The 16,031-nt window shown below is 40.4% G+C and overlaps 1 protein-coding gene across 5 annotated transcripts in view; it reads left to right on the top strand.

Moving 5' to 3' along the window:
• Positions 1 to 16,031, top strand: part of NRXN3 (neurexin 3) — a 961,828-nt gene that overhangs the window by 291,470 nt on the left and 654,327 nt on the right. For all 5 annotated transcript variants that reach the window (XM_058828761.1, XM_058828777.1, XM_058828767.1 and 2 more), the window contains 2 exons: positions 6,382 to 6,820; positions 13,241 to 13,624. In XM_058828761.1, coding sequence (XP_058684744.1) covers positions 6,382 to 6,820; positions 13,241 to 13,624 — 823 coding nt within the window. The remainder of the gene's footprint in view (positions 1 to 6,381; positions 6,821 to 13,240; positions 13,625 to 16,031) is intronic.

Consider the following 16,031-nt stretch of genomic DNA (forward strand, 5'->3'; position numbering starts at 1 on the left):
AGAATCTCAAATCTCTGGATCCTTCAAGTGGTTTAATCTCGGTTGAATAGCTAAATAACAGCTTGAGTTTGGTGCCTCTGAACGGGGATGTTGAGCAGAAGAATCCCTGGGCTTTCATACCCCCAAAGTCTGGAGTCATTGTGTCCTGTGGTTTCTCTGAGTGTCTGGTCACCTGGCTGGGCCACAGCTTACCATGTTCCATGTTATCCAAAGCACTGATAGTTCATGGCCTCTTGCCTTGGGCTCCTCCCACCTGGAGCTCAGCCTGCAGCTTGCACTGAGGCTGTCAGCTGAGCCGAGCCGCCTGTACTGAATGGATTCTTTGTTAAACAGAATTCAGATGAAATCTAGACTTGCACTGCTCTAGTCACATTGCACAACTCATATTGAGTCTTGATTCTTTGGTTTAATTTACTTTTCATCAATGTTCAATGTATTGTTCTACACAATAGGTAAATTAACTCTTTCCGTGTGGGTGATGGTGGTGGTGTTCATTACCTGAATACAGTTTTCATCCCTGTGGAACATCAAATATGTTTATACTAGGTATCCACTGTCCACACAGTGTTATTTAAATAAGTGTAGGAGCTTAAGTTACCCACCACTGAAGATTTGAATTGCTTCATACATAGTCTGCCCCAGACACAAAGTAAAGTGCTGCTAACCTGGTGTGTTTGTTTCTACTTGCTTGTCAGAGAGGGCTAGGAAAACACAGTACTAATAAACCAATGGATAAACTGTAATTTTTTTTTTTTTTTTTTTTTTTTTTTTTTTTTTTTTTTTCTGTAGGAACTTGCTTGGTTATGTTTAGGTGCCTTTAAAGAAGTCTTAGGCTCTAGCCTGAATATCTTGCAGTTATCCTTTGTGAGAATTGATATGGGCAGTTGGTGAAGGGATGCAGCCTGAGATGCAAAAAAGCAATATCCAGTGTGCAATAGGTGAACAATTTGGCTGGCCTTCAGAGGTGCTCTTCCTAGCCAGCTAAACATATGCAGCCTTCAGGTTATTGCTGTTTTTTATGATGGTTCATGATGGTAGTCATCTAATTTGTCAGGCTATTGACAGTCATTCCCCTTTAGAGCATGCCTGTGTCCAGCCTGTACAGAAAATCATGTTTCCTGCTTAAGAAAACCAGTTTGGAGAGGAATTTTTATATTGGCTACTGGCCAAACTTAGCACATAATTTTTCCTCCCTTTTTGTTGGTCCCTCGCTATCTGCAACTTCACTTGATTGCAGAGAGATGCTTTTCATCATTGTGAAAAGCCATCTGATTAGAGCTGTCATTAACCCATGAGTTAAACTCCTAAGAAGTTTAGCTGGAGAAATTCCTTGAATGCTTCAGAATTGCAGAGTTGCCATTTTAAAGAAACCTCAAAACTAGATTGCAAATTTGTTTTAGCTTTGCCTAAAACAAGCTCTTCTTTCACAGCAGATTTATAGGAAACATGATTTAATGTATATGTTTTTTTCCCTGTGAATGTTATCGATATCATGAAATTCTACTGCTGATTAGGACTGGATGTGTCTGGACTATCCCCTTCCTAACCATCCATTTGTACTAGTCTAATTCATTAAACAAAGACATGGAATGGTCAATATTCCTTTGTTAATGTGTATTTAAAAACAGTCCCTGTGGAAAAGGAAAAACCAATTGTTTTCATTTTTGCAATATAAAATGATTTTAGGACTGGAGAAATGAAGGTTGCTTTTCAAAAGCTCTGTACGTACCTTTTGCTAATAATTTTTTCACCTTTCTCTTTTCCACCTTCCTTCCCATAATGAAGATGGCTATGTCTATATCAGGAATCATGTCCTTGGTTCCTTTAGACCTTCTCTAATGTACATATCAGACCTGGGATGGGTTCAAGGTTGTCTCTTTAAACAGGCAAGACTGGCATTGTTCAGAAGGCACCTGACATAAGAGGAGAAGTCTCTGGGCACTGCTTTCATTGCTTTGTGTTCTTCCCAATTGCTATGGAAGCCATGTGTGGCCCTAGAGAGGAGCAGCATTCTGAGACAGTCATGGCCTCATTTGAATTTAGAGGGGTGGGTTTCAATAGGTATTTTGGCATGTACTGAGGAGCCTTCAAGTTAGTTCAGAGGTTGCTCATAAAATGAGACTACGAGGTAGGAGGCGCTATGCAGATAGTCGCTTCTACTGCTGGCAGAAAGCTTCCTCAGTGAAACATGAAAATGTGTCTTCTCTGGCCTGCAGCAGGTGACTCTGAGAAACTATTTCTTGAAGCTTGTATATTTGAGTTATAGACTCAATTTCTTTGTCCAAGACTTTTTGCTTGCCTTCCTTTTTAGTGGTATGTTTTGAGGTAGGATCATAAACATGAAAAATATATTTAAAAAAAGCTTCACTGAAAGCGCTGATGACAAGTCAGGCCAGAACTGAAAACAGCATCTTCTCCTTTACCAGCCAGTTTAAGCAGTTGGGAAGATGTGCTTCATCTGTCCTGCAAACTGCACTGAAGCCTCTGTTGATTTCATTAAAACACAAAGATTCATAGGTTATGAAGCCAGAAAGAGCCATTATGATAATCTAGCCTGATTTGCTGTATAATTAATTCCTGTCTCACTATGTTTTTTTAGAGAAAACAGGATACTATTTTAATTTAAAATTTGCCAGTAGCAGAGAACACAATATAACCTGTAGTAAATTATTTCAGTAGCAAATTACCCTCATGTAAAAATAAGCCACAATATTTTAAAATGTGAATTTCTCTAACTTGAATCTCTAGCCCCCAGATCTCATTGTCCCTTTGTCACATGCAGTGAAGAGCCCTCTCTTGCCAAATTCCATTTCCTGCACAGGTATGTGTAGATTGCAATCAAATCACATTTTAACCTCCACCTATTAAACAGACTGAATTTGAATGTTCTCTACTATGGGACATGCATACCAGTCATTTAATTATATTCCCTCCTCAATCTTGAACCTTTGGTTTAACAATTGAACTGTCATTATCAGAAGCTGCGTTAGCATTTCTCCATTCCTGCCCAGGATTCACATTGGTTTTACACCCAAGCATTGTTTCTATCCCTGTATTTTATTGTTATGATGAGAGTTCTGGTGTACTTGCTTATTCATGATGTTGATGTCCAAATGTGTCTGTCAATAATACCTCAAGTCACCTATGGAAACACTTGCACTTTTTCCATAAACATAGGTGCTTTTTCATATTTCTCAAGCTAGGTGTTTTGTTTTGGGGTTTTTAAAAAGAAAATAATTTAGAACAACATTTGAATAACAGAGATTCAGATATGGGGTGGTAGATATGTTTCTTTGTATAGATTGAATTCAGAACTTTTGTATCTATTCAACAGTGTTTCTCATCTCCTCCCCAGGTCATCCTTTGTGCTTGTTTTCTTGGTCTCTTCTTTCTTGGCCTCACATTCTTCAGTGTTAGTCTTTTTCTTGATTACAACTAACTTCATGTAATTTTTTTCTGGCTCCTTTGAAAGCATTCTGTCTCAAGGATTCTCCAGCTGTGGTACTTGTATGATTATGGAACACAAAGCAGTCAGCATCAAACCTCAAACTCAGAGGCAAACCCTCCGCTTTTCCCCAGAAAAAGTTGGGACCTGTCACTCAAGTATCAAAGAGGGAGATGTAACCTGTATGTGGCTCAGCTGTGTGTGGGAGCTGTTTATGTGCATCTGATACCCCCTCTACCAGCAACCCTCAGAGCTTGCTGATAACAGATCGCTGAGTTGTGGCTAGAGACAGCCCAGCACCACCCATCAATCTTATGTTGGGTACTGTGCTCCCTGCCTGCTCCTCTGATGTGTGGAGAGACTGGGTCAAGATGCAGTTTAGAGGAGTGTTGCTTTGAGCAATTGTTAGTGGTATCCCATAAGGGCAGCTCTCCTACCTTAGGATCATTAAAGCCTCACTCATTCAGGCCTGGCATTCTCTTACCCACCAAAGCAGCTCCATGCTGTGGTGAAACCAAAAATGCAACATTGCACCGAAGTTGTTAATCCCTCCTGGGCCTGAAGAGCAGTCAGTCTCTGCCCCCAGTATGCTGTCTCCAGCACTGGAGGGTGTAAGTGCTACTCAGGCAGAGCACATGACCGTGGCTGAGGTCAGGGGTGCATTCCCTTACGTTCCTGCAGCACCCACTGCTGTTGGTTTACAATTGCTAGAAGACACACTCCTTCCTTTTTCCTTTAGAATCAGTTTGTGGACTTGCCTTCCATTGTTATTTCTGGTTCTTTTTGCATCTTCGGTTGCACCCTACTTCCATGACCTCCCCTGGCTGCAAGTTCTGGAAGTTCACTACCCTCTGTGTAAATAAGTACGTCTAAAAATGCATTTTATGCTGATTTCATACAAGTTTCAGTAAGTGCCTCTAACTCTGTTATTGCTGGGTTTGCCAAAGAGCCATTCTACATTAATCTTCTTCAATCTTCTGTGAACTTCAATCATATTTTTCTCAGTCCTCTCCAAATATGAACTTGGTCTTTTCAGCCTATCCTCATAAAGCATCCTGTTCCATCCTTTTAGTTGCTCTATTTATTTCCTCTTTCTTCTTGAGTAGCAGAGACAGGACTTCACGCAGCGCTCAGAACTAAAGTCTGACTGAGATGCACCTCATTGTCTGGCAAGAGAGAAGGCTCTAATGCACCCCCTTGCTGTGTCAGTGGAAGGAGGTGTATGGTCTCTCTAATGAGAGCATTTGGCACGATTAGTCTGTAGAATAAAACTACTACAGTCCCATAAATTGAAACTTAATTTTATCCCTGTTGCAGATATTAATAGCCTTGATGTTTCTGATGCCTGTGTGAGGGCAGAGCACATAATTAGGAATTGGAGCAAAACAAGTTACTATGGGTCAATACTGTCCTCTGGTGGGAAGAACTAGAGCTTTGTGCCATTTCTCCAAATGGGATTTCACAGCTGGCTTCTCCTTTCACTTTGTGTTTTGCCTTTACAACAGGAAAATCTGACTGCACTGGGAAAATTCTCCCTTTATGCTTAGAGAAAGATGGAAATTCTTTGCTAGCTACGAATGTACTGAATCTTGATTTTCATTTATTTTTTCATCCTGAAGTTACCTAATTTATAAGCTTATCCCTCATTATTTCTCTCATTTGCCGTTTAATATTTACTGCATTCACATTTCTCTGACTTTCCTGTCCTAATAGTAGAACTAACTATGCATATCTGCTTTCCCTTCTATTTTCATGACAGACTGCTGGCAACTCATCCTGATAGGATTTTGAAAGCAGAAATCAAATGTGTGTATATATATGCTATATGTGACAGACACAAAGTATTTTAGAATAATAACTCCTTAGAAGAAATTAGAGTCTTCAGTAATATCACTGGAGAGAATTCAGTAAAAATTGTGCTAGTTGCAGAAGTACTTTTACTTGCTGTACATGCCAGCTCTGCATTTAGCAAACATGGAAGGTGATTGAGAGGAAGTTCAGTTTAAAGTATTTCAATTTTGAGCCTTCTCCAGTTCCTGCCTCTGTGAGAACGGCGTGGGGCAGCGAAGAGTCTGCTTTCCAGGAATTAATTCTGTATCTGAGAGAAAGACAAGAGTAGGTCTGGGCTCCTGAGTAAGCCAGACATGCTCAGGAGTGCTTGCCTGTTTGAGACCCTTCTCTTGGCTAATGTCAATCCATGTAGAAACAATAGAGCCCAGAGTTCCGGTCCTTAACCCAGATAAAGTGAGAGTCCATGCACTGAAAATGTACAGGTTTTTATATGCTAGCACAGAAATTGTTGGTTTCTTAAAGCAAGCTATAGAGATATTTCCATGGCAAGTTCATGTCAGTAGTGATATAAGATTTCTTGGTCAGAAAAATTTCAAGTCTTTGCTATTTTTTTCTTTGGGACCCACAGGGCAATCAACAGTTCACAGCAACTTGCTGAAATTTTTCTGCATCTCCCTCCTAGCAGTTAAGAAGGCTTATAGGGATAATAGAGAAATGACAGTGGTGGTACCAAGTTCCCTGCTGTGGCTAGTAGCGATGGATATGGAGGTTACACTTTGTTATGTATTTTGTATGGGATTTATGCAAATATAACAGCATGATACCAGACACACACTGGATTTTATGTAGAGAAGCTTTTACAGGCAAGCGGGCCTGTGGTAGAGTTAATTGTTCACACTGCCCTTCAGTTAAATATTCTCTTCTGACTGCTTATCTGATCTATAGTCATTGCAAAGTACCCATTGCTGTCATTTCTATCCACACTTCTGGTTCATCTCACTCCCTCTGTCATGATGTCAGACTCTTGCACTCCTTTTTCTCCTCACTGCTTTTTGGGAAAAGTTTATCTCCCATGGCTGAAAGTAATTGGGGTATTTGTATTGTATGCAGGATTGATGTATGATACTTTTCCTTGTGTCTGGCAGGTTGTTTATAAGAATAACGACATTCGTCTGGAGCTGTCTCGCTTGGCACGGATTGGTGATACTAAGATGAAGATCTATGGGGAAGTGAAATTCGTATGTGAAAATGTGGCTACGCTGGATCCCATCAGCTTTGAGACACCTGAGGCCTATATTAGTCTGCCTAAGTGGAATACCAAAAGGATGGGCTCCATCTCGTTTGATTTCCGAACCACTGAACCCAATGGACTGATCCTTTTCACGCATGGCAAGCCTCAGGAGAGGAAAGATACCAGAAGCCAGAAAAATACTAAGGTAGACTTCTTTGCAGTTGAGCTTCTAGATGGAAACCTCTACTTGCTGCTGGACATGGGCTCTGGAACCATTAAAGTCAAGGCTACCCAGAAGAAAGCCAATGATGGAGAGTGGTATCATGTGGATATTCAACGAGATGGAAGATCGGGTAGAGTTATAACTTTTTCTTAAATAGATTAGTATTTCAGATTCAGACCTAGTATGTATTAATTCTTAGAACATTCAAAACCTATTAGATATGAGTCACCTCCCTAACAAAGCTTAGTGTTACTCCAGTGATGTTTATCCAGCAAGGCAAAGATGTGAATGGTTTTCATTAAATGTTTTCATTAAATGTTTAGTGTGAACTTTGGCACAGAGGCAATCTATTAATATTTTATTCACAATCCTCAGATATTCCAGACCTGTCTTCTCAATTGCATGCATGTAGTGGTTTTAAACCAGTAATTAACAAAAGGGGAAAAAAAAATTACTTATTTCTTGTTGTGAGATATGGATTAAAACAAGAGCAAACCAGGCATAAAACTTAAAAGGAATAAAGAAAGTTTATTGACAAACTACAATAATAAGAACACCAGAATAAACTTCCAGAAAAACCTTTTCATTTCTTACTGCCCGCCATTCTTTTGTTCACATGACAACAGAGACAAAAACTTTAGAACTTTGATGGTTTAAACAGTCCCAATTCCTTCTACAGTCCCTTCACCAGTTTCTGTAGAGAAACAGAAGTTCCCTTCTGTTAATTTATGGAGTTTCTCACAAGAAAACTATTTTTGTTACAGTTTTCCGTTTCCCTGATATCAGCTGCCCAGAGCTGCTGTTATCAGAGCTCATTCCTCCCATACTCACATCACTCTGAAGTGTTATGGGCCATGAGTCTAGGGATACCATTTTTAAGGATGAGTTGTTCAAAAGCAAAAGTCTTCTTCATCTGTTTTCTGTGAGCTTCACTAGAAAACAGTTTTCTCATTGCCTCTCAAGGCTTCAAATTTTTGCTTTACTGTTTCTAGCACTTCACTATACCACAATCACTCTACTTTTTACTCAAATTTTACTTTGAACACTCTATTCCTCCCCATACTCCATGTCATGAATTAAAGGAGTTATTTTCAGGACTTCATTGTCCATCCCCATAGTTTTAACAGAAAGATATTTCAGCTTAATTAGAGCATCTTCTTAATTCTCTACCTTTCTTGAAGCTTCTTTTCTTTCTTGTCACTGGTAGTTTATAAAGTCTCTTTTCATGTTGATCACTCTCTTTATCTCTCTCTGGATAAAAAGATTAATCCGCAAGTCTTATCTGGATAAGAAAGAGTTAAAATCCTGCCCAAGCTTTTGTAGATGGTTCGGTGATCTCTGCTGAACAGGAGCTGGAGCCGTCTGCGATGGAAAGTTCCTCATAGCTGCTCTAGAGAGTGTGGTCGGTGTTTCTGCTTGCTGCAGGCCCAGAGCCCCTCTCCTTCTTTACTCGGCAGTTTCTGGTAAATTCCATCACAGCAAAACCTGCAGCCAAGCCAGGAACCAGCCTGGCCCGGTTTGGCTCGGGGCAAGCCCCCTCAGGCCCCATCTCCCGGCCGGGAGACGCGGCAGGCCCAGCACGGCCCCCGCCCGGCTGCATGGCCTGGGCAGAGAGCGAGAGAGGCCGGAGCTCTGTTACTTTTCACAGCCAAGAAACAAAGAGAATGAGAGAGCTCTGGTTTTACACTTTAAGGTGGGGTTCACAAGTTGATCCCCCTTTTCAATGGCTAAAACTGCTGTCAATTCCCAGTAATGACCGATAATTGGTCAGGAGAAAAGACTCCAGGCAGTTCCCAGCCACTTTAACTTCCTTAAAGGTAAAGAAACCCCATGACAATGCATAGTTACAGTGATGACTTTTTTATAGGCCGTGGTAAGGTTTAAGGTCTTTCAGAACTCTTGTTCTCAGTTTGAGATATTTTTACTTTGGGTTTCTGCATTTGGGATCTTGTCATGAGAAAAATGAGAGTAATGGGCACAACCAGTAACAAAATTATGGCAACAAATCAACATTTTCATCCCATTCTGTTTCCTTTAGTATCCTGTAGTTTTCAGTTAGGTTTCTTTACTCTTTTGGATGAAAAAATTTAGTCTTAAAATCTTAGACAGTGTTCAGTGCATGTTTCTTTTCTTTCTTTGGTGCTTCTCATTTTCAAATATGGGTTTTAGTTTATTTCTAAAAATACACCTACCATGCAATTGCCAAACGATATTTTTATTGTTTCCAGTGCAGAATATCAAGCTAACATACTCATGATATACTCTGAAATTGTGGAGGAAAACAAAAATGCTCAAATACTGTAGCTTCATCTAGAAAATAACCATTTTTTCAGAACCATTGGGATCTCAAAGCCTTGACTTCAAATGGAATTTTGCTTACATATGCCAGTGGATTTGAGATTCATCTGGTGATCTCCAGCTGATAGTTTTAGGTCCCTAATTTTATGTTCCCAGTTGCTGAATACCATCAGTATAGGGAATGCAGTGCTAGAATTTGCTTCCCTTGAGTTTTCAGAGGAGCTGGCTTTGAGATACCATGCAAGGCCTGGCTGTTTGAACAGGTCTTTGCCTGAAGCTATTTTTTGCTTTGATGATGTGAGTAGTTTCTTTGTATTTGGTATGGTGCTCTGCTTGGACTTAATATGTGTGGTTATATATTGCTATCTCCTAAAGACATCGATAGGAGCATTTTACAAAGGAAGCCATAAATAAATAAATGCAGCTTTGATTTCTTTAGAATTGCTAGAATTTAATTAACTTCTAGGGATAAACTCAATTAGCTGTGTTTCATACTGACTTCAGTTTTGCTTTGCTCACTTGGGAACTGTCTCATCCCTGAAGAAGCAGATGCAGAGGGAGAAGAGACAGAAATGAGACAGGCTGCATACAAAGAATGTTTGCAAAACCCTACGAAGGGGGACACGTTCGTTTGGACATACTCATGGGAGGGTGTGACAGACTCATTGCTACTTGATGGATGACACTGTAGGACTGACTTGTTTGTCACTTGGCAGGGAGGTTTATGATGTTCTGGACACTGATTAGAGGTAACAGATTTTGAATTAGAAACAGTTTTCTTAATAAGAAAGAATGTGTTCGTATGATGTCTGTTTTTCCTTTTTATTTAGTTGTGTTCTCTGCTCACAATGAATATTTGGTTAATGATTCTAATGACTGCTGCCTTGTTTCCTGAGAAAACCAGGATGCTGGCATTGATTTTTTCACATTGTACCTTCAGTCACTGTTATACAATGACACTTTGGATAAGTGTGAGAAAAGAGTTCAAGACCTCTTTTTGTTAAGTCCTTGGCTTTTCTTCCACGTATGGACTAGAGAATGGTTACACCTTGAAGATTTTTCCCCCCTCAGTATAGATAACTATAATTTGGAAACTGAAACAATTAATTTACTTAGCAGGGGCTAAAAACACCCATTTGAGTTTAATGAGCAAGTGACCTGCAAGTTCTAATTCTCCTTGCTAAAGCAGCAAGACCCCATGTTAGGTGTCATCGCTCCCTTTTTTTTTTCCCATTTCTCGAATAGTCCAAATCTTCAGGTTTTGCTGGTCTTAGTAAAACAGTTTAAAAATCAAGTATTCACTATTACAGTGCACTAAGGCAGGGAAGCTTGGCAGTCATGCTCTGATAACCTCTGGCATCTCCATTCCCCTTAGGCCTTGTGTATGCTTTGGTCTGTGTTGACTGCCAGAGCAACAAAACCTGTTTTTCTCTTTCTACTCTGACAGAAGCTGGCAGCATGGACGTGGACACCTAATGTCCTGTAACCTTTCTGTCCTTTGGGAAAGCTCCCACCAGGTCCAGAAAACCTGTCACAGTTTCTAGCTGGGGAACACTGAGCATGTTACACAGGACAATGTTTTCAGCTGGTCATCAGCTACAAAACATACATGACTTCCTACCTGATCACCTGATCAGACACTAAAAATCTTACTGGATGGTTTGGTTTACATTTGTATCTGTGCACTGTTTGGTGTGCCTGTTCTGCCCTCCATAGGGTGTTTTGGTCTGTTCTTCAGTCCAGCACAAAGTAACTGTGGTGCTGCGGAAGATATGCCTTAGATGCTTCTGATTTCTCAAGATGGACTTGGATTTACTCCAAACAGAATGGCAAACATGGGATTCTGGAGGGGAAAAAAAAAGAATATCAGCTTATGTGAGTGCTCCTTGCTAGGATCAATGCAGAATTTCTCCATCTCAGCAGCTTGGTCTTAAAAATGCTGCTCATCCAAACTAGTGCCATCTCCTTGCAGGAATTATTGCAGGGTACAAAACACTCAATGTTTAGGTTGCTGTCTGGCCCCTTTCTTGTTCATCATCTCACCATCTCTCTCCAGGTTTTACACTTCATGTTATCCAATATTTCTTGTCTTTTAGGGATTTTCTTTACCTTTGTGGCATTTTGACATGTTTATTCTCTCCACAGTAGCAGCTGTCTAGAGCTCAGCCCTCCAGTGTTTTGATTCTAAGCTTTAGAGTAATATGCACTCTACAGGCTGCTTTTGAGAAATAGCAGTGGAGATGCTGGAAGGGGAGTTGTGTTCCTGTGGCTCTGTGACATGCTGCCTGTGTGACAGTATATGTATTGTCACATTTTCTCTTTCCTTATTTTATATAAGAGAAAATGCCTGTTGTGCTCCAGCTTGTTGATACAAAATGATTCATCAAATAATTCATGTAGTTCTCTTTGGGCCTTTAATTTGTAATGCCTCTGTTGTTTCTGACACTTTGCTGCCTCTGACATTATTCTTTAATTATTACTGAACATCACACACATGGAGTACCTTGTCTCTGTCTCATATATGCGTTTCTCTAAGACACCTCGGAAGAAAAGGTGTGTACGTGACTGTACTTTCTCACAGAGACAATAGATAGAGTTAACTCTATTAACTCTCCTTCCTTATTGTAGGGGTGTCTGATAAAAATGCAATGATGTGGAATTAATCTTAAGCCTTGCATAGTGTCTCTGAAGACAGACTGTCTTAATGACAAGGCAATTGGATGTGATGATTTATAGCTAGGGAGAGCGAGTTGCTGATTTTTAGAAGAGTGTCTAGTGGGCAGATATCCCTATCACAGAAATTGCTGAATGCTCTTCAGAAGAGTACACTGCTCTGGAATGTGAGAGATGTGCATTATATTCCCTGTTTCTCTTTGGATGCACAGTCTGACCTTAAACAAGTCACTTTGCTTTTCTGTACCTGTTTTATAATATAGAACATAGAATATAATATTTCTGTAGTATATGTTATGGTTATTTTATGTGCTGGGACAATTTCTTGAAATACATGTGAATGACCTCAGTGCAGTATGCCCACATTTGATTTGAGGCATATGGAAACTATCACAGTTTTAATAATAACTGCTGTTCAGATAGAAGTTTGTCTCTCTCTTCCTCAATTTTCCTGTATAAAATGGAAACTAGAAAACTTTCTCAGTAAAGTCATACAATATTTTTCTTTGGGACAAACTTCTGGAGATATTTAGTTCAATCTAGACTTTCTTCAGGGTTGTGTGCAGTTGAGCTTTGAATGCCTTCAGTCTGGTAAACCCCTCTGAGGTTTCTGTTTCTATGTTTGACCACTCTTACGGTGAAAAATATCCTTTTCAATGGAGTTGGAGATTTGCTTATGTTGTGTCGCAGGAATGGTACTCTCCAATTCACTGGTCCCATTGAGACTCTGCAGATCACATTGCTCACTGCTTCCCCTGGCCACGCACCTCCCAGCTATTGTGAAGATTTACCTCTGTTCTGGCTGGAACCAGGACACATTACTGCAGCTTGTGTCTCTTGCCACTACAAGTTCACAGTGCTAATTCATGTTCAAGTTGTCTGCTGTACCTCCAGGTCCTTCTCTGCAGCTGCTCCTTAGCCAGCAGGTCGCTAGCCTGTAGTCATGTGTGAGGCTTTTGTGACTCAGGTGTAGGACTTTGCATTTATTTGCTTTGATTTATGTCAAACATTGCTATCAGTCCTTTGCTCCACCTTGCAATGCCTTCTCTAAATGACAACCCAGTGCTTCCTCCAGTGCATCAGCCATTCTCTCCATGTCACTTACAAACGTGTCTATGTTGGTCCATCATCCAGGTCCAGCATTAGAGGTACTGATCAAATGTTTTCTGAAAGAGCTATATGTGGGAGTTAAAATTGTTTTGCTTTTTTCTCTTGAGTCTTTATGCCATCAAACTCCTGTGTGTTCTCAATACTTTTTTGCTTTGCTGGATGAATACCTTTGAATAATGCTCAGATTTTACATGCTATTATTTATCTATTGAATTGTTATGTTTCTGACTTTTTAATGCAATTTGGGATACAGATGCATGATGATCAATCAGTGCATGGAAGTACTTAGGACCTGTGGATCAGGAGGAGAGGGAGCTGTGTGAAAGTCACTGTTAGAAAGCCATTTGGGTAGGGAAGAATCTTCACCCTCTTGTGCTGAACCTTAAACTTGACTCAGTTATTGGAAAAAAATGAACCAAAATGAGTCTGTAGTTGAAGGTGCTGATGTCTCCTCATCTTCCTCGTTTAGGAACTATATCAGTGAACAGCCGGCGCACCCCATTCACTGCCAGCGGGGAGAGTGAGATCCTAGACCTGGAAGGTGACATGTACCTCGGTGGGCTGCCAGAGAACCGGGCAGGGCTCATCCTTCCCACAGAGCTCTGGACAGCAATGCTGAACTACGGCTATGTCGGCTGTATCCGAGACTTGTTCATCGATGGACGGAGTAAGAACATCCGGCAGCTGGCAGAGGCACAGAATGCTGCTGGAGTCAAGTCCTCCTGCTCCCGCCTCAGCACCAAGCAGTGTGACAGCTACCCGTGCAAGAACAATGCAGTCTGCAAGGACGGCTGGAACCGCTTCATTTGTGACTGCACTGGCACTGGCTATTGGGGTAGAACATGTGAGCGAGGTAAGTTGTGTGTCTGACTTCAATTACACAAAGCTGAAGGTGTGCTTGAGAACAAGAACAAATTCCGGTGTTTCCATAACGCTCTCCTCTGCCCTTGCTGGTCCTCCCAATGCTAAGTTCCAGGCCCACAGTAGGAAAACTTGCTTCTGTGATTGTTTCCTTTCAGTCTTTTCCACCCTCATTTCATTGGCCGCTTCACTCCCTAAGCCTTCTGAAGATCTTGTCTTCAGGTTCCAGGGTTTCTTTGGCTAAGTATGGTTTGTCTCCTGAGGTGGAAAGTGCAGCTGCATGTGAGAAGTCTCAAACAAATTACTGGAAGCTGTACCAGGTGTGAGCTTTAGTTATGGAGATTTTTCTTGCGTGGGACAGATGATGAATCCCCGTTCTATCTAGGCTTCCTCTTTTTTTCATGTAGTAGAATTTCCTTGATGGCTGTTTATGAGTAAATTCAGCTAATGGTGGGATAGTGTTAAATGCAGCATGTCTCAAAGTTCATCTTATGTCTCTGCATCATATTTGTACTCATACAGAATTATGATTTAAAGAGAGATGATTGGAGATATGAGGCCCAAGTGATGCTCGTTTAGGCAGACAAACTTTCTATTTGTTATAGATCCCACGGAAAGGATTTACTAATGGAAGATATTTGAACTATATATTTCCCAAGTACATAGGTGGTTCAATTAATTATTGTCTTTATTATTCTACTAACACCATTGGAATGATGTAGGTGAGTGGTTTCACAGAAAAAAAATGGGGCTAAGATCAGTTACAAAGCAACCCCACCTCCCTAGAAGGCATTTTCTTCTATTTAAACCAGTCTTTCTGTTAATATTTGGCCATTAGCACTGCATTTGGGCAAAACTGCATTCACAGTACACCCAAGAATTAACTGTAAACCAGTAGCAGAGTCTTAGGTCTTTTAATCACTTCTTTATATCACCTCACTTGGCATCATGGTGAGAGCATGTGTCTTAGAACTGGAAATTCAGATATTTTTCAACTTCTGCTGTAAATATTTGAGCAACACCTTTCCCACTCAGTGCATTTTTAAATATTGATTGTAGTAGCATGCCACTTATGAGGAAGAACATGAAATTTAACTGCAATGCATGAAATATTAGGCATAATTGAGTTTTTTAATTCATTCACTCTACAGAGGATTTTCTTCTTTGCAGAAAGTTTTTGTCAATGACCAAAGTTCTTCATATATGGATAGGATTTTTAGGTTTTACAGTACAAAGTCTGTGTTTGTTTGTAAAACTGCTCACAGCCAGTAATTCATTGCATGCTGCCCAAAGCAGCAATAGTAGTTAATTGCCAGTGGGCCTTAAAACAGCTGAAGCATCAACACTGCCATCCGTGCTGGGGGAACATGGGTGCAAATGTAAGATTCATGGCCATCAGCTATGCCTGTGTCAGCTCTGCAGCTCTCTCTTTTGACTACATGGGATTTGAAAATTCTGGAAAACATCAGATAGGCATTTTCTCAGCCATAGCCTTGGGAATGGTTTTGGCCAGTTGTTGTATGATTAGGTTTTATACAAACATGATAAAAGGAAGTGATACCATAAATGCATTGTTCCCCCACAACATTGCATGTATGTTTGCCTTTGGTCTCTATTTAGTATTGGGAGTGACCAACTCTGTGATTCAGGGCTTTGTGGAGTCTGTCTCACGTCCATCTCCTAGACCTGGCTCCCAGAAGAGAATCCAAAGCTAACAGTGACACAAAGAACAGGGTTCAGTACTTTTATATATTGATGGTGTTAGCTTTTACTATTTTTATTGTCACTGAAAGGAAATCAGTTGGTTAAAGCCATGTAAGCATTTTAATTTGGGAGAAATTAATTCAGTTCAGGCCTAAGATCCATAACTTGGCTGTGCTCTGATGTGCATCAGTCTGAATTAGGGAGATACATTAATGAATTAATGTTTAGCATGGGAATTTGAGGTCATAATACATATGGTTTGGTTTTAAAACCAAAGTGAATTTAAGGTTAACAAAACTGTGATGAAATATTCAGGACAGTATGAAAGATGTATGCAGAGGTCCTAATCCTGAGAAACTCATTTTGTCTGTAATTAGCAACCACAGACCCATTGCTGGTTTAGTCCCAATGTCAGGCAAAAAGTGGCTATAATGCCTGATGTTCCTCGGCAGGAACCTTGCTTGGTGAGAAGCAGCTCACAGGGGATAAATATCTGGGGCTGGATATGTGAAAAAAGTTGTACAGATTGAAGAGTATTTGAGCCCAGAATATTTATGTGGTGTTACATAGGAGTCTCATACTGCTCAGATATAAATGCTTAATGTCAAACAACTGCATTAGTGCCCACTGATTTTGCCTCCATGAACAAAAAGCATTGCAGGCTACCAATGATACTTTTCATTCTCCTGGTCTGA

Source organism: Poecile atricapillus, chromosome 1 (genome assembly GCF_030490865.1).
Source record: "Poecile atricapillus isolate bPoeAtr1 chromosome 1, bPoeAtr1.hap1, whole genome shotgun sequence".
Lineage (NCBI taxonomy): Eukaryota > Metazoa > Chordata > Aves > Passeriformes > Paridae > Poecile > Poecile atricapillus.